Source organism: Pagrus pagrus, assembly GCF_965226575.1.
Source record: "Pagrus pagrus genome assembly, chromosome: 3".
Lineage (NCBI taxonomy): Eukaryota > Metazoa > Chordata > Actinopteri > Spariformes > Sparidae > Pagrus > Pagrus pagrus.
In genome coordinates, this window is record NC_140187.1 from 3,060,979 (window position 1) to 3,082,057 (window position 21,079).

The 21,079-nt window shown below is 39.7% G+C and overlaps 2 protein-coding genes across 5 annotated transcripts in view; both read left to right on the forward strand.

Annotated features, from left to right (window-relative positions):
• LOC311254937 (zinc-binding protein A33-like) overlaps positions 1-21,079 on the forward strand; it is a 36,137-nt gene that overhangs the window by 2,682 nt on the left and 12,376 nt on the right. The gene's annotated exons all lie outside the window — the stretch shown is intronic.
• On the forward strand, positions 58-20,155 carry LOC311254933 (immunoglobulin superfamily member 11-like). Of its 3 annotated transcripts, XM_084349006.1 has the most exons (8): positions 58-230; positions 2,920-3,234; positions 5,446-5,757; positions 6,064-6,102; positions 9,081-9,356; positions 13,888-14,163; positions 17,765-17,875; positions 18,068-20,155. In XM_084349006.1, exons 1-8 carry the CDS (start codon positions 161-163, stop codon positions 18,127-18,129), a joined length of 1,461 nt encoding a protein of 486 aa, XP_084205132.1. In that variant the 5' UTR covers positions 58-160; the 3' UTR covers positions 18,130-20,155. The 3 variants fall into 3 exon arrangements, with proteins under 3 accessions (XP_084205132.1, XP_084205133.1, XP_084205134.1); XM_084349007.1 differs by lacking the exon at positions 6,064-6,102; XM_084349008.1 differs by lacking the exon at positions 2,920-3,234.

Sequence of the window (21,079 nt, forward strand, 5' to 3'; positions counted from 1 at the left end):
GCCGCCTTTATACTGAAAGGTTTCTTACCGGAAGTGTCGCAGATTCATCCTGAGAAACCGAAAGTGTTTTGTGATAAACCACTCAGGGTGTTGTCGTTTGTGCGAAGTTCCGTTTTTTAGAGACATCATGTGGTGAAGTCCTCAGAGGTCATCGACAACTATGGAGCTTGTTCCTCTCGTGTGTCTCTGTCTGCTGAGCTGCTCTGGAGAAACGTCTGCTGCTGGAGACGGTAAGAAAACTGATCATCACTCACTGAGAGTTTTTCATTCTCACTTTATTTCATCTGAACAGCGGAACAATGTGGAAACATGCTGGATGTTCATCAGCTGCTTCCTGCTTTAGTGTGTGTGAAACACCTGTGCACTGTGACGTCACACGTAACCTGATAATCAGCACTCATCGATAGTATTGATTGGATTGATTACAGAAGAATTACAGCTGGATGATGCCGAGTTTTAATCTCGAGAAAGTCCAACAATATGACGTCATCACTGCTGTGTGTGTGTGTGTGTGTGTGTGTGTGTGTGTGTGCGTGTGTGTGTGTGTGTGTGTGTGTGTGTGTGTGTGTGTGTGTGTGCGTGTGTGTGGGTGTGTGTGTGTGTGGGTGGGTGTCGGCTCCTTCCTGCTGCGACACTAAACGTTTCTAATAAACTCTTGTGATGAACTGAAACCTTCCGGATGTTGTGATATTGTTGATATTGTATGTTTTGTGATACTTTTCTCGGCGGTGAAGTTAAACGTGTGTGTGTGTGTGTGTGTCTGAAGCCTCCTGAACAAACTAAAGTTGTTCCTGTAACTTTTTAAGATTGTTGTTCCTAGTTTGTTGTTCCGGGGAGCGTTTTGAGTGTGACGCACATGTAACCGTGTAGTTAATATACAGTAACGAGTGTAACGCTGTCACCGTCCGCTCTGTGGTTTAGTTACGGACCCTGGACTGTCTCCTGTAGTCCTCTGTGTTATTCATGTTCCGGGGTGAAGCGCTGTGGACCCGGGAATCTGTATAACAGACAGATAAACTAGAGGAGGAAGTAGCGGGAGCTGTTTTCCACCTCAGTGTTTATCAGCTGATTGAGGAGCGTGGACAGCTGAGTCAGTGTGCATCAGTGTGGACTCTGCATTAACGTTACATTACATAGTAACGCTGAAGCTGCGTCTGATCCACATCTTCTTATTGAGATATTCAGTAAGAAGCCTGCAGGTGGCGCTGTTCAGTCATTTTCAAGCCAGTTCATGGACACACGTGATAAATATGGAGGAGATGAAGTGAGAATGAATTATACAGTGACACGGTCTGTAATTGGTTCACAATCAAAGTTTTGATCATTTTCAACTGTAGCATTTTTTCTAACGGTCCTTGCTCATGGTGAACTGATGTTCAGTCTTATTTCTATTCCGACCTATTTGCTGTGGTTCGACCTGCTCAGTATTAAAACGTCTCAAGAAACCGACGCTCCAGTATGACAGGGGACATCACAGGGTTTGATTGTCCTGACTTTTATTTATTTGTACTGTAGCATTTATCTCCTGTTCACCTAAAAACCTTTATTCTATTTGTGAAAATAGAAAAAAGGGCATTTTCACTGCTTTTTACACATCTAGACCACATTAGACCAGGTCCAGATCAAAAACCACTCTGGTTAAACTGGACTACTGCTGTATCTTCTCTTTTTTCCATCTCTGTTTTACATGTTCATAAAGTAAAGTACATTTCCCTCCATTCAGCAGTCAAAGAAGAGAGTTACAGTACAGAACAGAGAGTAAAAATAAATCCACGTCTTTAATCTGAAAAGGTTATAAACCAAACTCTGTGCTCTCCTTGAGTCCGGGGGTTTATTCCTCCAGAAGCTCTGTGCTCTGCCCACAGCTGTCTCCTCCAGAGCTCCACAGCTCCAGCTGCTGTCTGCAGTCTGTCATTGATCTGAAGCACCAGCATGTCCCTGCTCTCCTCTAGTCTGTTTGTGTAGTTAACCGCACAGCTGTTGACACAGATGTTTGCATTAAAAATGATCTGAACGACATCAACACCACAATCAGGCCGGGAGGTGAAGATCAGTGACGGCAGTTAGCTGAGGTGAAGCCCAGCAGAAAGGAGGTGGTGCTTGTTAGCAACATGTTAGCATGCTAACATACTGAAGTGATATGAATGACATGGTGAACACATTATCTGCTATCCACCAGCATGTCAACATTATGAGCATGTTAGCATGCTGACGTTAGCATGAGAACTGGGCAATATGACCTTTAAATAATATTGCAATATTTTTAGGACATATCTCAATATTTTGAACCCAATACCTCGATATCAATACTGTGACAATATTGTACAGATGACTATTGATCACAATAACAATATAAAATTGAGATATAGCCCAGTGTTAGTTAGCATGCTAAGCCTAACAGAGCTTAGCTGAAGACTTTCAGATTTCTCCAATAATAAATCAGAAACATCAATGAACATAATTCTGTTTAAAAAACATAATTCCTCTGACGTGAAGCTTTAATCTGATGTCCTTAGAAAGTACAGTGAACATATTTGAATTACAAAGTTAAAAACAACCTGTGTGTTCAGCTGAGGAACAGGATAGTTTGGTGGTTAGTTGTGTCTTTGAATCCAGTCCAATAAATCAAGATGAATGAATAAAACTACAACTTCTCCTGGTGTTATAAAGCTGAAGAGTTTCCAGCTGAATACATTTTGTAACATTCAAACACAAGGCTCAATAACAAACCTAATAAACTATACTGTAAGCTTAAATATACTTAAAATATGTCAGTACAAGCACGACACAACCAAAACTATTATGTCAGAGGAAACAGGTGTTGAGTTATTGTTGTGGTGTGTAAAGTTGTTATCTGACTTTGTTTCCTGATGACTCTGCATGTTAACATACTGAGTAACACATGTTTTTATCTTCCAGGTGTCAGAGTGGTCGTGGAAGAAGACCATGATGCTGTTTTACCCTGTTCCCTCAGCACCAAGGAGGACATCACAGTAAAGACCTTTGACTGGAAGAAAGACGGTCAGAAGGAGGTGTTCTTTTATAATTCAGGCATCTTCACAAGTCAAGATCAGCAGTTCATAGGTCGAGTCTCACATTTTGAAGATCAACTGAAGAACGGCGACGCCTCCATAAAGATCACAAAAACAAAGATGGCCGACAGTGGGACCTACAGCTGCGATTTCCCAAATCTTCAGCCGAGACAAACATTCAGGATTGAGCTTGTTGTTGTTGGTGAGTGCTTTCATTAAACAGTTAAAGATGTCCGCTCATTTACTGCTGCGACTGGTTCAAGAGTCCCAGATGGACTTTTGTTAAGTGGTCAGAAGACACATCTGGCAGGGCCTCGAGCCCACAGAGCTGCAGCCACATCTGGAGAGATGCTGATTCAGTGTTGTCGTCAGTCTGGAGCCTGTAGTTTGTGTTAGTTTTAAATTGCATTGTTGGTGTAGTGTGTTGGGATACTGAGAGGTGTTTCTAATATTAAGTCCACCCTAATTTGAAAGAATTGATTGAGCTTGATTAAAATATTTCTTAGTAACACAGTTCAGTCCTGATAACACATCAGGTGTGTTTCCTTTGACCATCCAGTCTTTCCTTCAGTCAGAATCTGCCTCAAACTGGAAGAAGTTAAAAATGTTTGAACTTTCATCCAGTCAAACAACGCTGGAGGTTTATATTGTACGGAGTACGGATCCACTCAGTGGACACTTTATTAGGTTCACCTGTACAATCTATTAATTGCATCAGATTCAATACATCTTTATTTACACAGAGTAAATTAACGAGACAAAGAAATTCAGTTTGACGTCCAACCAGAGGTGTAAAAAGCAGCTGTGAGCAGATTGTGTACATACAGTATGTACAGGTGTAATAAAGAGAATAAACTGTGAGGGATGAAGACACTAAGATATAAACAGTGTGAACACGTGCAGCAGCACAGAAGGCAAAATATACAATGCAGGTATCAGAGCAAAGTAACGTCAGTGAGATGTTATATAGAGAATAAACAGCTGGAGGTCTGATATGAACACAGTGTTCACACTATAGATCACATATATACAGTATGTACAGCAGTATAAATATGTTTATGTATATATTGTAATTTAATACAGCAGCTCTGCCACTAATTCTGTTTTTATGAACTTTATAATGTTCAGTTTGTGTCGACTTTGTCTGAAACGTGTAAATGAAAGTGTGTGTTTATTACTGAGGTCACAGTTAAAGGTGGTGTTGTACTGAACTACATCACACTGAGAGGTGTTTCTGTTTTTTTGTCCTCCCTGTTCACAAACATGACGGGTCAGAACATTAGAAACACCTCTGAATATAATACAGTCCAGTTCAACACCGTCACTAACTACGAGCTCAGCGATAAAGATTTTATTTAACTAACACCTCGATGACAGCGTCGACAGAAACTGAACATTAATTCATCATAAAAGTGAAGTTAAAGTCAGAACAGTTGTGTTGGATTGTTTCAGATTAGAGCTGCGAGGTACGGCCTGAAAGTTATATCATGATATTTTTCTGCCACATCCTGATATACGATATGTAACTGGATATTTTAAATCTTCTCTAAAGCGCTTCATAAATGTTAGGATGGGCCACAAAATCATATATCACAATATTTTTGACCAAATAGGCCCTACTGTGATATCAGTATTGTGATAATATTGTAGAGATGACTACTGATACTTTGACAAAATATGAACACAATGAGATTTATGATCAATAATCATCAGTAAAGTGGATATAATGACTAAAGTATTAGAACAAACAGAACAGTCTGGTAAGTTCAGAAAACTTCATCACTTTACTGTAATACAGCCTTTAAAAGCTCTTATGACATCATGATATAATGACATCATCAAACTGAGATGTAGTCCGGCGCTAGTTAGCATGCTAAGCCTCACAGAGCCGTTAGCTTAGCTGAAGACTTTCAGATTTCTCCAATAATAAATCAGAGAAACATCAGTGAACATAATTCTGTTTAAAAAACATAATTCCTCTGATGTGAAGCTTTAATCTGATGTCCTTAGAAAGTACAGTGAACATATTTGAATTACAAAGTTAAAAACAACCTGTGTGTTCAGCTGAGGAACAGGATAGTTTGGTGGTTAGTTGTGTCTTTGAATCCAGTCCAATAAATCAAGATGAATGAATAAAACTACAACTTCTCCTGGTGTTATAAGGCTGAAGAGTTTCCAGCTGAACACATTTTGTAACATTCAAACACAAGGCTCAATAACAAACCTAATAAACTATACTGTAAGCTTAAATATACTTAAACTATGTCAGTACAAGCACGACACAACCAAAACTATTATGTTAGAGGAAACAGGTGTTGAGTTATTGTTGTGGTGTGTAAAGTTGTTATCTGACTTTGTTTCCTGATGACTCTGCATGTTAACATACTGAGTAACACATGTTTTTATCTTCCAGGTGTCAGAGTGGTCGTGAAAGAAGGCGATGATGCTGTTTTACCCTGTTCCCCCAGCACCAAGGAGGACATGACAGGAAAGGTCTTTGACTGGAAGAAAGACGGTCAGAAGGAGGTGTTCATGTATGTTTCAGGCACCATCACAAGTGAAGATCAGCAGTTCAAAGGTCGAGTCTCACATTTTGAAGATCAACTGAAGAACGGAAACGCCTCCATAAAGATCATAAAAACAGAGATGGCCGACAGCGGGACCTACAGCTGCATTTTTCCAAATCTTCAGCCGAGACAAACATTCAACATTGAGCTTGTTGTTGGTGAGTGCTTTCATTAAACAGTTAAAGATGTCCGCTCATTTACTGCTGCGACTGGTTCAAGAGTCCCAGATGGACTTTTGTTAAGTGGTCAGAAGACACATCTGGCAGGGCCTCGAGCCCACAGAGCTGCAGCCACATCTGGAGAGATGACCTCTGTATCAAACATGCCTGATATCAGAGACACGCTGCAGATTATGTCTCTCTGTACAATGAAATTTCAGCCGTCTATAGTAGATGAAATATGACTTTTACACAGTATTACCTGTCTGTTTCACAACAATCTAACGTGTTTGTTTTGCCTTTCAGGTCGAGTCTTAAAAGACAGAACAGGTGAAAACATCACAGGTGAGTCCTGATTGTGATGACGTCACTCTCCAGCTCTGCAGGTGTTTTTGTAAATGTCTTCTCAGGCCTGTCAGTCTGAACACTAACATCTGTGGGCCTGAACCTCTCTGTGTTGAACTGACTGGGATCACTCGTCACTTAAAGGTGGACACGTTTATTATATTATAGTTATACAACAACATCTTTTAAGTCCAAGAAGCCTGTGTGTTATTAAATCTAATACTTTTATTCACATTGTCTAATTACATGAAGAAGTAAAATAATTAATTACTGCATTTCCCAAAAAGCCTCCATATAAAGTCTTTTTACTGACGTGACAGAATAATGTAATCTACTTTATTCATGTATTTTAGTCCCAGGTTCATTCTGGGTTCATGAATTTTAACTTCATGTTTAATATTTATGTCACAATCCTTCTGAGTCCCAACATCACAATATTCCTTTTATTCTTTTTTTATCTCAGTAATGATCAAATAGTTTCGCTGTAAGCTGAAAGAAGCTCTTTCTGAAGCAGCAGTGACATTTGAAGCCTCTGACATCATCAATATACTCGTCATCATCAAACTTCACCTGATATTCTTCACCTGACACGAGCTCTGACACAGCGGCAGCCATCATATGGTCTTTTTGAGGTTCCCTAACTCAGGACAACAACTCCTGCACACTGTTGACCTCAATCAGGAATTAATTTAATAATGTTTTGGTACAAAGAGCTTCATCAGGTTCCATCAGGGAAATGCTGAATGCTTCAATGTTGCCTTTTGTTTCCTCCTTTAGTGTAAAAATACACTGAACTAGGTTTGTCAGTATTATCCAGAAAATAAGTACAATTCATAATATTATTTTTATAATCATTAAAATATGCTGAAGAACTCTTAACATGTCTCTAAAACAGACTGGAATCACTTTTTATTTTATTTTTATTGAATCACAGATATTTTAGTATCACAGGAAAGATGCAGGCTCATCTTGTGACAATTCAGAATGAATCAAGAAATCAATATGACTGTACGTTATTGAGCTAGACATCTTCAATTGAATACATTTTATTCATATAACCCAAAATCACAGTCACATTGCCTCAGTGGGCTTTACAATCTGTACGGTGAAAGACATCCTCTGTCCTCAGACCCTCGATTCAAGTGAGGAAAAACTTCACATATTGAGAAAAAAAACCTTTTAACAAGATGTTAGAAACCTCAGGAGGAGCTACAGAGGAGGATCCTCTCTCAGTAATAGATGTCACATGTACAGAAACAACAACAAAATCACAGTTTACAAGTTGCACTGACAGAATATCTGATACAAATTATAATATGTAAAGTGTGTGGATCCAGGAGACGACTGAGCAGGACGAGGCATCGAGCCACACGACCTCCTCTCCATCATGGTGACCTGGAAGAGGGCAGGACACACATAATAGCAGTAAAACAGAGAAGATCAGAGTGAAGAGGCATCAAATGTTACAGAAATACAGATATAAGGAGAAGAGAGCAATGATCCAGCAGAGCCCAGGGTGTGACAATCCAGATCCATCAATATGTGAGGCAGCAGGAGCCAGGAGAGGTAGATGTTCCCAGGGGCCTGTGGTCCATCAGAAGAGAGCCTGAGTGAAAAGAAAGGAGGAGGAGGAGGAGGAGGAGGAAGCTGTAGAGAGTGAGAGCGACACAGCTTGCAGCTTGTGTGGACAGAAAACAAAAACAAAAGTTAGAGAAATGTGATGTTAATCAGAATAAACAGATTGTTTCTGGTCGGCAGGACAATGTGAATTCTAATACTAAAGGTGACTCATCGAGACTGAGACCGACCCACTGAAGAAGCTAGCAGTCGAAGTCAAGGACTATTTAAAGGTTAAGTCAAAGAAGCGAGTTTGAGTTTAGATTTAAAGGCGTCAATGGAGCCAGATTGTCTGATGTCAGCTGGGAGGTTATTCCAGAGGAAGGGGCCCGACAGGAGAAAGCCCTGCAGCCAGCTGACTTCTTCTTCACCCTGGGAACCACCAGGAGCCCTGAGCACCTGTTCAGACTGTAACTGCAGCACTATGAACCATCTGAAGACTTTAAGTGCTCTCACACTGCAGACCCTAAAATAAGGGATTGTGATTATCCAGCCTAGACGAAATAAAGGCATGAACCAGGATCTCTGCGTCAGCCGTGGACAAGAAAGACCTAATTTTACTCCTAAAAAAATGTATATTCACATTTATCCCAATAATGGTCATTCACCATTATCAACTTATCAACTAGAGTTTTTATAGCAAACCACAATCAAAGTCTTCTGTCCTCCCGTCCCTTCACTGGACCAACCTTTAGGGAAGAAAAGATCATTTAATTTAAAAACATTAAAGCGATGCACCAATCATACGTACGTAGAGTCAAATGTAAGTGCAGCTGGATCCTGTTAGAAACAGTTGTTTCTGTTGGAAAAGTTCACGTCACAGAGTCAAACAAGCTTTGGAGCTTCAGTATCATCTGCTCATCTCTTGGTGCTTCTCAACCGTGTTGTTTGTGTAGATACTGAGAAGAGTTTCTAATGTTCAGTCTGCCCTCGCTGACATTAAACACTCTCATGTTTAAATAAATGAAACAACCCAGTTAAATCTCTCACAACCTTCTCTTGGCAGAAGTTCAACTAACTTTCTGGTTAATTTTTCTTTCAGGCAGCATAATTAAAGTAGTTCTCACTAACATGTGACACATCAGGTGTGTTTACCTTTGAACACTATGTTTTATATTTTATTACAATCTTTATAGTTCAGTTTAACAAGTTGACTGTATTTGTGTGTCTGCCTCAAACTGGAAACAGTTTAAAATGTTTGAAATATCGCCCCATAAAATGATGCTGGAGGCTTTTATTGTGTTTTTCTCTTCACACTGTAAACTGTATACAAGCAGAGTGTGGATGAACTAAATCCCAATGTTACATTAATGATGCTGAAACTGTCTCTTTATAATCTGTTGTTTATAATGTGTTCACAGGTGCAGCTCCAAAGCCAAATATTGATACACTTGATCATACAAAGGACTGGATCCTGCTGCAGTGTAAAGCTCATGGTGATCCACCTCTTACAGTAGAGTGGAAGGACAGTGCTGATAACACTCTTCATGTTGAGAAGCCTCAGACCTCAGAAAGAGAAAGTCGTTCTTACATCACTGTCAACATTAATGTGACCAAGACCGACACCTACAGCTGTGTAGCTACGCAGAAGAATATCAGCCATCAGATTGCTGCTGTGATCCCTGTGTATATCCAAGGTGAGATTCTTCCTAGTTGTGATTTAACATGTAAGTAATTTAAACTGTTTTACATCACACACACGCACGCACACACACACACACACACACACACACACACACACACACACACACACACACACATGCTGATGGTTGTACACTGGGTGTTTGTGTTGAATAAACACGTTTTCAGGATTAAATAGAGACAGAAAATAACTTTGTGTTCAGTCTGAATTCACCTTTTAGGAGCATGAACATCATTAATTATTGTCTTTGTGACGATGAACAACGTTTATTAATTATTAACACTATATGTGCTGTATGTGATATGCAGTTAGATTCCCAGTATTACACTCACTCTCTTTACAGTAAATATGTTTCAGAGGAAACATCTGAGGACAGTTATGAAGCTCATTGAGAAGTTTTGTGCATCATGAATCTCATAGTATCAAACTGCAACACACACAAATCTTTATTTTACTTTATATTTCATCATAAAAGTGAAGTTTGAGTCAGAACAGTTGTGTTGGATTGCATCAGATCATTAATGTGTGCCTAATAAAGTGGCCACAGTGTGTTTGTTAGTCTGTGTGTGATGATACACGACTACAATATGAGCACATACACTTGATTCATGTGTTCATTTAGTTAATTAATCAGAGATACTGTGTTCACTGAGAGAGAAACTCTTAGTCCTGAAACACATCTGAGCTCTGTCTCCTCGAGTCACACTGGTGCTGCTTCTGGTTCTGATGCCACAGGATCTTCATCACTAAATCTTTGGCTCAGTGAAATAAAGAATGATGTTGGTACCAGCTCAGGTCCACTGAGGAGCTCAGACTGACAGTGGTCCTTGTCTCACAAACAGCTGGAGGAGTGAGTGCAGTCAGTAGTGTAGCAGTGGATGAGTGAAGATGTGCTGTGTGGATGTTGAGCTGTAAAAACAAACCAAAGGAAACCAAAAGCCACGACACAAAGATGTGTGAGCAGATGTTCTGAAGGATTTCTATACATGGAGCACATCAGGCCCAGGTGTGTCCCATGCTGCTGATGAAGCTCCCAACAGGTGTGCAGCCCTGGAGACAGAAAGCACAGCAGCAGCAGAGTGAAGCCGTCAGAGAGGCCGTCACTGTCAGCTCTGTTTAGATTAGAGAGATCAGAGAGAGACTTTATTAATCCCAATGACAAACTGCAGCGTTACAGCAGCCGAGTTACACATGAATCACACAACAAACAGCATGAAGACACTCAGACAGGAAGAGAAGAGTTTACTCACTGATGACTTTATTATTTTATTTCTCAACTACAAACTGAACTCACACTGAAAACTAGGAGCAAACTTTAACTCTGAATATACACAATGATAGTTCCTGTAATAATATGAGATCATGGAGGCTTTGAACTGAGCTTTTACTGGACAGTTAACACTTGTCATCAGTACCATTGTATTCAGGCTGTAACTACGAGTCTCCAACATTAATTATCAGTTTATAATTGTAGTCATTGTGACTATTAAAGCAGCAGAAGCTGATCAGAGATCTCCTGAAGGATTTGATGCTGAAGGATGAATTCAGATTCAGAAATCATGAGCAAACCTGATGTTTCACAGCAACATAAATGATCCAACTCTTCAACATGTTCCTGAAATAAAACATGGATCCTGCTGTGATCTTTAGTGAGCTTTTGTTAGCTGAGACAGAAGAATTGTTCTGGTTATATTATTTAACATCTGTGTGGAGAGATGTGAAACTGTGTCTCAGTCTATATGTGTCTGTAAGAATCTCTAAATATTGATTCTGTTCTTTTATTAATGAGTTAAAGTATATTTATGTTTAATAGTCGGAGCTTCAACAGACTCACGCTTCATAAAACCTGCGACTGTGTGTTGATCTGCTCCCATCAGGCCCAATAACTGTGGAGCCGACCAGCACCAAGAAGCTCACAGTGATTTTAACCTTCATGTTTCTGGACAGTAGTCAGTGGTGGAAGAAGTACTCGGATACTTTACTGAAGTGACAGAAGCAGAAACACAAAGTAAAAGTGTAAAAGTATCAGTAAAAGTGTTGCGAAGAAGTTTTATATTTTATCAGATGATCCTGTGTTTTTACTGTCAGATCAAAGTGATGAATGTAACTAAGTCCATTTATTTCTTCACTGCTGGGACCAGAACCAGAAGCAGCCTCTGAGCTGTGGAGCCCAGCAGGAGGAACACATTGGTGAACACATTATCTGCTATCCACCAGCATGTCAACATTATGAGCATGCTAGCATGCTGACGTTAGCATGAGAACTGGGCAATATGGCCTTTAAATAATATAGCAATATTTTTAAGGACATATCTCAATATTTTTGACCCAATACCTCGATATCAATACCGTGACAATATTGTACAGATGCCTACAATAACAATATAAAAATGAGATATAGCCCGGTGCTAGTTAGCATGCTAAGCCTCACAGAGCCGTTAGCTTAGCTGAAGACTTTCAGATTTCTCCAATAATAAGTCAGAGAAACATCAGTGAACATAATTCTGTTTAAAAAACATAATTCCTCTGACGTGAAGCTTTAATCTGATGTCCTTAGAAAGTACAGTGAACATATTTGAATTACAAAGTTAAAAACAACCTGTGTGTTCAGCTGAGGTACAGGATAGTTTGGTGGTTAGTTGTGTCTTTGAGTCCAGTCCAATAAATCAAGATGAATGAATAAAACTACAACTTCTCCTGGTGTTATAAAGCTGAAGAGTTTCCAGCTGAATACATTTTGTAACATTCAAACACATCTGTGAAACAAGATGTTGGATACCTCAGGAGGAGCTACAGAGGAGGATCCTCTCTCAGGACAGACAGACATGTAATAGATGTCACATGTACAGAACAACAAAATCACAGTTTAAAAGTTGCATTGACAGAATATCTGATACAAATTATAATATATGTAAAGTGTGTGGATCCAGGAGACATATGAGCAGGACGAGGCATCGAGCCACACGACCTCCTCTCCATCATGGTGACCTGGAAGAGGGCAGGACACACATAATAGCAGTAAAACAGAGAAAATCAGAGTGAAGAAGCATCAAATGTTACAGAAATACAGATATAAGGAGAAGAGAGCAATGATCCAGCAGAGCCCAGGGTTTGAAGATCCAGATCCATCAATATGTGAGGCAGCAGGAGCCAGGAGAGGTAGATGGTCCCACGGGGCCTGTGGTCCATCAGAAGGGAGCCTGAGTGAAAAGAAAGGAGGAGGAGGAGGAGGAGGAGGAGGAAGCTGTAGAGAGTGAGTCAGCGACACAGCTTGCAGCTTGTGTGGACAGAAAACAAAAACAAAAGTTAGAGAACAGATTGTTTCTGGTCGGCAGGACAATGTAATTTCCGACCCACTGAAGAAGCTAGCAATGGAAGTCAAGGACTAATTAAAGGTTAAGTCAAAGAAGCGAGTTTGAGTTTAGATTTAAAGGCGTCAATGGAGCCAGATTGTCTGATGTCAGCTGGGAGGTTATTCCAGAGGAAGGGGCCCGACAGGAGAAAGCCCTGCAGCCAGCTGACTTCTTCTTCACCCTGGGAACCACCAGGAGCCCTGAGCACCTGTTCAGACTCTAACTGCAGCACTCTGAACCATCTGAAGACTTTAAGTGCTCTCACACTGCAGACCCTAAAATAAGGGATTGTGATTATCCAGCCTAGACGAAACAAATAAAAGGCATGAACCAGGATCTCTCAGCTGTGGGCAAGAAAGACCTAATTTTACTCCTAAGAAAAAAAAATGTATATTCACATTTATCCCAATAATGGTCATTCACCATTATCAACTTATCAACTAGTGTTTTTATAGCAAACCACAATCAAAGTCTTCTGTCCTCCCGTCCCTTCACTGGACCAACCTTTAGGGAAGAAAAGATCATTTAATTTAAAATCATTAAAGCGATGCACCAATCATACGTACGTAGAGTCAAATGTAAGTGCAGCTGGATCCTGTTAGAAGCAGTTGTTTCTGTTGGAAAAGTTCACGTCACAGAGTCAAACAAGCTTTGGAGCTTCAGCATCATCTGCTCATCTCTTGGTGCTTCTCAACTGTGTTGTTTGTGTAGATACTGAGAAGAGTTTCTAATGTTCAGTCTGCCCTCGCTGACATTAACACTCTCATGTTTAAATAAATGAAACAACCCAGTTAAATCTCTCACAACCTTCTCTTGGCAGAAGTTCAACTAACTTTCTGGTTAATTTTTCTTTCAGGCAGCATAATTAAAGTAGTTCTCACTAACATGTGACACATCAGGTGTGTTTACCTTTGAACACTATGTTTTATATTTTATTACAATCTTTATAGCTCAGTTTAACAAGTTGACTGTATTTGTGTGTCTGCCTCAAACTGGAAACAGTTTAAAATGTTTGAAATATCGTCCCATAAAATGATGCTGGAGGCTTTTATTGTGTTTTTCTCTTCACACTGTAAACTGTATACAAGCAGAGTGTGGATGAACTAAATCCCAATGTTACATTAATGATGCTGAAACTGTCTCTATAATCTATTGTTTATAATGTGTTCACAGGTGCAGCTCCAGAGCCAAATATCAAGACACTTGCTCACACAATGGACAGGGCGCTGCTGCAGTGTGAAGCTCATGGTGATCCACGTCCTACAGTAGAGTGGAAGGACAGTGCTGGTAACACTCTTCGTGCTGAGAAGCCACAGACCTCAGAAAGAGAAAGTCGTTCTTACATCACTGTCAACATCACTGTGACCAAGACCGACACCTATCGCTGTGTAGCTACACAGGAGGAAAAAAGCCATCAGATTGCTGCTGTGATCCCTGTGTATATCCAAGGTGAGATTATTCCTAGTTGTGATTTAATATGTAAATAATTTAAAATGTTTTCAACTGAAATTTTAACTTTAAAAATTCCTTTATAGAAATGATGAGGTTGGTTCATCAGTCACCAGAGATTTGAGAGAGAATGAACTTTTATTAATTATTAACACTATATGTGCTGTATGTGATATGCAGGTAGATTCCCAGTATTACACTCACTCTCTTTACAGTAAATATGTTTCAGAGGAAACATCTGAGGACAGTTATGAAGCTCATTGAGAAGTTTTGTGCATCATGAATCTCATAGTATCAAACTGCAACACACACAAATCTTTATTTTACTTCATATTTCATCATAAAAGCTACAACTTAGCGTTGTAAAGATAATGTGTAACAGTAAAATACAACAATAGGCTAGTGATCAGAAGGCTGAAGTAGGACCAAAGGAGGGAGCAGACAGAGACTGAGTTTTGCTGGTAGATGATACCATGTATTTTTAGCAAAATAGTGAAACGACAACCCACAACAATAAAAGTGCGATTATATACAGTGAAGCAACAGATCTGGCTAAGGACAGACAATTAAGGTAAGTTAACTTCAACCACTTGCATATGCACAATCAGATAATCGGGATTCAGAATCACATTCATAAACAGATATATGTGAGTCAGCGATGCAAAACCCTCCCAAATGCTTGGTTCGCTGCCCACCCACAGTTCATGTGAACCCACGTCTGGGTTGGGGAACTGAGTCCAGGGGGAATGAGTAGGAAAGTGTGTAGGGGAAGGTGTGTGTGTGTGTGGTGGGCAGTGGCTGAGCGAGTGGGGTGAGAGTTCTTTTCCGGGCTACAAGGAGCCTCCTATCGGCCTGGCAGGAGGGATGCGACTCATTCAACAATCTGTCAGTCCGTGGGCTCCTGTAGCTCGTCTCTCATGCAGCTTCCCCACTGCTCTCACTCTGAGACTGAACCACAGCGGCTCAATACTAAAACGCAGTTGATCGCGCCGACCCACATGACCCCGTCACGTCACCGCCAACGTCAACGATGATTGGCCCAGGTGAACCAGATGACCATCCCACGAGATTTGGGCATAATACCGCGAGAGTTGAGAAGTAGATTCCCCGTGAGTGAGGGATTTTATCACCCGGTTACACACTTCATAAATGTTAGGACGGGCCACAAAATCATATATCTCAATATGTTTGACCAGACAGGCCCTACTGTGATATCAGTATTGTGGGGATGACTATTGTTACTTTCACAAAACATTAACACGATGAGATTTCTGATCAATAATCATCATTAATGTGGATATAATGAGTCAGTGGGTAAAGAAAGTATCAGAACAAGTAGATCAGTCTGGTGAGTTCAGAACATGACGTCACTTTACTGTAATGAGCCTTTAAAACCAGGAGCAGACAACAGTTATGATATATCACCATGTGAGAATATCAAATATCTAAGACAACATATAGTCTCATATCATGATAACAGTATATATTGTATATGTTGCTCAGCCCTGCTTTAGATTGTACAGGTGTTCCTATTAAAGTGGCCACACCCGAGCCCTGTTAACAGAAGGGGACAAGCTTTTAATGACCCTGTGTTTCACATTTCATGACACATTTTCTTTATTATTTAATGTAAATAGACGACAAAGTTCACATGACGTCCTTTAATGTTTTTTTAAGCACAACAAATGTGTAAAAGTTCAGGAGCTGCTGTAAAGTCTTCACTGTTGATGTGTTTCTGTCCTGATGTGAGTCAGAAAAAGTGTTTCAGTTGTAAATAGCTACAAACTCTTTAAGGAGAAGTTAGAAAAGTTGTACTTGTCTTGTTCTATCTAACGATGTAACGAGGTGTAATTAAGGCTTCTGTTTCTCTGTTCTTCATGTTTCTCTCCTTCTTAAACACACTGTAATCCTCATGTACAAGCAGAGAAGTGATGAACAGGAAACATCACCATGTTTCATTTATAATCCTGTAATTGTTCTTTATAACTGAGTCAGGTGAGATACTGTTCTAGTCGTGTTGTCTCACAAACAGCTGGAGGAGTGAGTGCAGTCAGTAGTGTAGCAGTGGATGAGTGAAGATGTGCTGTGTGGATGTTGAGCTGTAAAAACAAACCAAAGGAAACCAAAAGCCACGACACAAAGATGTGTGAGCAGATGTTCTGAAGGATTTCTATACATGGAGCACATCAGGCCCAGGTGTGTCCCATGCTGCTGATGAAGCTCCCAACAGGTGTGCAGCCCTGGAGACAGAAAGCACAGCAGCAGCAGAGTGAAGCCGTCAGAGAGGCCGTCACTGTCAGCTCTGTTTAGATTAGAGAGATTAGAGAGAGACTTTATTAATCCCAGTGACAAACTGCAGCGTTACAGCAGCCGAGTTACACATGAATCACACAACAAACAGCATGAAGACACTCAGACAGGAAGAGAAGAGTTTACTCACTGATGACTTTATTATTTTATTTCTCAACTACAAATTGAACTCACACTGAAAACTAGGAGCAAACTTTAACTCTGAATATACACAATGATAGTTCCTGTAATAATATGAGATCATGGAGGCTTTGAACTGAGTTTTACTGGACAGTTAACACTTGTCATTAGTACCATTGTATTCAGGCTGTAACTACAAGTCTCCAACATTAATTATCAGTTTATAATTGTAGTCATTGTGACTATTAAAGCAGCAGAAGCTGATCAGAGATCTCCTGAAGGATTTGATGCTGAAGGATGAATTCAGATTCAGAAATCATGAGCAAACCTGATGTTTCACAGCAACATAAATGATCCAACTCTTCAACATGTTCCTGAAATAAAATATGGATCCTGCTGTGATCTTTAGTGAGCTTTTGTTAGCTGAGACAGAAGAATTGTTCTGATTATATTATTTAAAATCTGTGTGGAGAGATGTGAAACTGTGTCTCAGTCTATATGTGTCTGTAAGAATCTCTAAATATTGATTCTGTTCTTTTATTAATGAGTTAAAGTATATTTATGTTTAATAGTCGCAGCTTCAACAGACTCACGCTTCATAAAACCTGCGACTGTGTGTTGATCTGCTCCCATCAGGCCCAATAACTGTGGAGCCGACCAGCACCAAGAAGCTCACAGTGATTTTAACCTTCATGTTTCTGGACAGTAGTCAGTGGTGGAAGAAGTACTCGGATACTTTACTGAAGTGACAGAAGCAGAAACACAAAGTAAAAATACTCTGTTACAAGTAAAAGTCCACTTGAGTAAAAGTGTAAAAGTATCAGTAAAAGTGTTGTGAAGAAGTTTTATATTTTATCAGATGATCCTGTGTTTTTACTGTCAGATCAAAGTGATGAATGTAACTAAGTCCATTTATTTCTTCACTGCTGGGACCAGAACCAGAAGCAGCCTCTGAGCTGTGGAGCCCAGCAGGAGGAAACTGGACCTGAGATCAGAGCTAACATCACTGTTCCTGCTCACATTCATCCCAGTGGAGTTTTCATGTGAAACAAGTTCAGGTTTCAGGAGCAGACTCACCTTTAGTTGTTCTGTGTGAGCTGTGAGGTCCAGTCTGCTGTTTATCATCTGCACTGACACTCTGACTGATGCTCTCACTGTTCATCTGTTTCAGGGTCGTGTGTTGGAGCGATTGTTGGTGCAGTTCTTGGCCCTCTTCTTGTTGTTATTATTCTTCTAGCTGTGCTTCACTTCAAGGGTTGCATGACACTCAATTGTAAGAAAGGTAAGATTAAATATTGTATCAACATTTCATGATGAACAGACGCCACAACTCATTCTTTATATGTATCTGATGTTCAGAGTCTTGACAGTTGTTTTATTCTCTCTGACATTAATTATTCTGGGTGTATTTACACTCAGAGTAGGATCAGGTCAGGTGGGACTTTCACTTTAACTTTGTTTTTGCTTCCTGCAGACAAGAAGAAGAGTGTTGGAGCAGAACTAACTCAACTGAATTCATCTGATCCAGAAAAGTAACCTGCTTTAAGTGTGCTGTGAAGGTTTCTGCTGTGTGTGTTTCCACCATGCTGGATGATGTTGAGGACAGTTTGTCTGGTCTTCTCTTATTTCAGGCAGTTTGCGGATTAAAGCTTGGTTTTTAAGTTTAAATTAATTTCAGGTTCTGGGTTAAGGTTGTGTTCAGGCAGATAGTTGAGATGGAAGCGAGATAAAATAAATGAAGGCTGTTTGTCGATGTGCATGTATCTCATTAACACGACCTCAATCTGTCCCTGAACTAAACCAACTGTTTTTATAAGACGACCTCATAATCTGAACCTTATCAGAAGTATTGAGAAGAGTATTATAACAGCATGTCTGCTCGATGATCTACAGAGCTAATTCACAATTAATATACAAAATATACACATATACAGTCCTCGCCTTTATCTCACAGCACTCAGTCACAAATAGTGTCCAGGTCAAGTGTAGGACACAGAATCCTGTCATTCGGGACTTAATGAAACCAGAACAAGGCCGTCCAAGTTTTATATACGTGTTCAGAACCGAGGGGCTCGGACCAAAAAAGTGCCGTCACACGTCGGTGGTTCGATCCCCGGCTCCTCCCGTCCACATGTCCAAGTGTCCTTGAGCAACAGGCTGAAGCCCAAACTGCTCCTGATGGTCAGACCAGCACCTTGCATGGTAGCTCACTGCCATCAGTGAGTGAGTGAGTGAGTGAGTGAGTGAATGGATGGATGAATGAGGGCAGCAGTGCTGTATAAATGCCGTCTATTGACCAAATATTATCAGACTGCTTGTAGTGCTTAAAGCTGCTGACTGAGCTCCACATGTGCTTTAAAACCAATAATATTTGTGTTGTTGGTATTACTTGGGATTTATGGAAGCCCCCAAAAATATTCCCATGTTAAATCATAATTATGAGATTAAAAAGTAAAGATTATTACATTAAACATCGTAGGTATTGGATTAAAAAATGAAATTAGTCAATGAAAAAGGTCAAAATTGTGAGAAAAAGTCAAATATGAGATCAAAATAATTAAAATCTGAATCATGAGGAAAAAGTCTTATTTGATAAAATCTTGAAATTATAAGGTTTAAAAGTAATAGTAAACAAATTCATTATAGGATTTAAAAAAATGTGAGATTCAAAAAAACTCTTATGAGTTAAAAAGCGAGAATTTTCAGATAAAAATTCATAAATATGAGAGAAAATTGAAAAAGGTAAAAATTACGCATTAAAAAATATATAATTTTGAAATAAAAGAGTCGGACTGGTAAATAAAAATTCATAAATGATAGATAAAAATAAAGATAAATCCTATTTGTGAGATAAATTTGACTTTTTGTCTGCTAGTGATGACTTAAACTCACAATTATGATTCATCTCATAATTATGATTCATCTCATAATCGTGATTTGCCATGGGAATATTTCATTTTTATGAATGCTTAGTTTTCATTATTTATTGTCTTCAGCTTTCAGAAATGATCTTCTGTAGGGACGAGTCTGTCCTGCTTCTTTGTACTTGTTAAGGTTCTGATCCAGAGTCTGTTACACACTGAACTCTACACTCAGTGTCCAGTTTATTAGGTGCAGCAGCTGAAGCTAATGCAGTCTGATACAACAGTCGTGCAGTAAATCCTCCTTCATGAAGGTTTAATGTTCAGTTTGTTGTTAAAGATTCGACTTCATGATCAGTTTGGAGGCTGCAGTTTGTGCAGCTGTTGAACTGTTGTGTCTTATTCTGGAAGCTGTTTTTATTATTTTATTTTAGTTTGAGCCGGGTGTCCCTGATAAACTGGACACTGAGTGTTTACTGTTGGTGACTGATGTTTGAATTGTGGCTCTCAGAGTTCATGTATGTTTCTGTTGTTCACTGATGATGCACTTGTAGTGTATCAGGTCACTTCAGGCAGCGCTTCATCATTTCTATACAAACGTTTGAATAAAACATGAAAAATGTCAAAACTGTGTGTTGTGACTGTTTCTGATGTTTCTGTGTTCAAACTGTGATCAAAGAAATAAAAGTGATTTTAATATCTGGGTGTGATTCTGAGATGATCTGTATTTTACAGCAGCTGTCAGGACACCAAAGAGACAACAGAGCAGATAAATCCTCTTTAAAACAAGTTTCTAGAGACAGTTTACCTCCCTGACAGCTTCATGAATGGAGATTACAGCTGAATGTAAAGAAATCCTCATGTCTGTGTGACGAGGCCTGAGTCTGTGAGGAGATAACATGATCCAGACCTGCTGACGGCTGCTTCTTCTCAGGACTTTGTCAGCAGGATTGAGAACAGGGACTTGATGTTCTGCTGCCAGAGGTAACAGCTGTTGATGAGGTCAAAGCATCTGAGAGAGAAACAGCTCCATGTTTTATTTACTATCATTTATTTATTCTCACAGCTGGAGCGTTAACTGTTCATGCAAACCAAACATCTCCTGTTGCTGCTCTGCACCAGGTGTCTCTCTTCATCAAGCAGCCACAGGAAGTGAAACCTGTCAGAGACATTAGCGCCACCTGCTGCTGTTTGACTGAAGTGTTTTGAGCTCCTTCTGTCCTAATTTTTAAGTGACCCATATTATCAAATCAAATTCAGACACATTTTTTTTTTTTTTTTTTCTTTGCACAATGCTCACTGATAGATGAGGCATATCTCCTCTAGGTATGATATCTACATATTTTCTTCTGCTGTGATCTTAAAACATCTTCAGGGTTGCAGAAAGGTATCATGTGTGTTTACTGTGTTAGATTAATGTCACAAATGTCTCCAGAGTCAAAAGTTCAAATAATGTCCCAGATTACCAAAATGTACCTGCAGATATTTGTTATTAATGGAGACAAAGTCAAACGTCCCTCAGTGAAGTACAGACACCTGAAAAATCTACTCAAGTACAGTAACAAAGTATTTGTACTTCGTTACTTCCCTCAGTGGGACAACACCCAGACAAAATACGATGGCAG

Bases quoted from the DNA above. Each gene is read 5' to 3' on its own strand.
- LOC311254933 (XM_084349006.1), top strand. From the start codon at position 161: ATGGAGCTTGTTCCTCTCGTGTGTCTCTGTCTGCTGAGCTGCTCTGGA. The intron at 231-2,919 runs GTAAGAAAACTG...TTTATCTTCCAG, and splicing joins AACGTCTGCTGCTGGAGACG to GTGTCAGAGTGGTCGTGGAA. The intron at 3,235-5,445 runs GTGAGTGCTTTC...TTTATCTTCCAG, and splicing joins GATTGAGCTTGTTGTTGTTG to GTGTCAGAGTGGTCGTGAAA.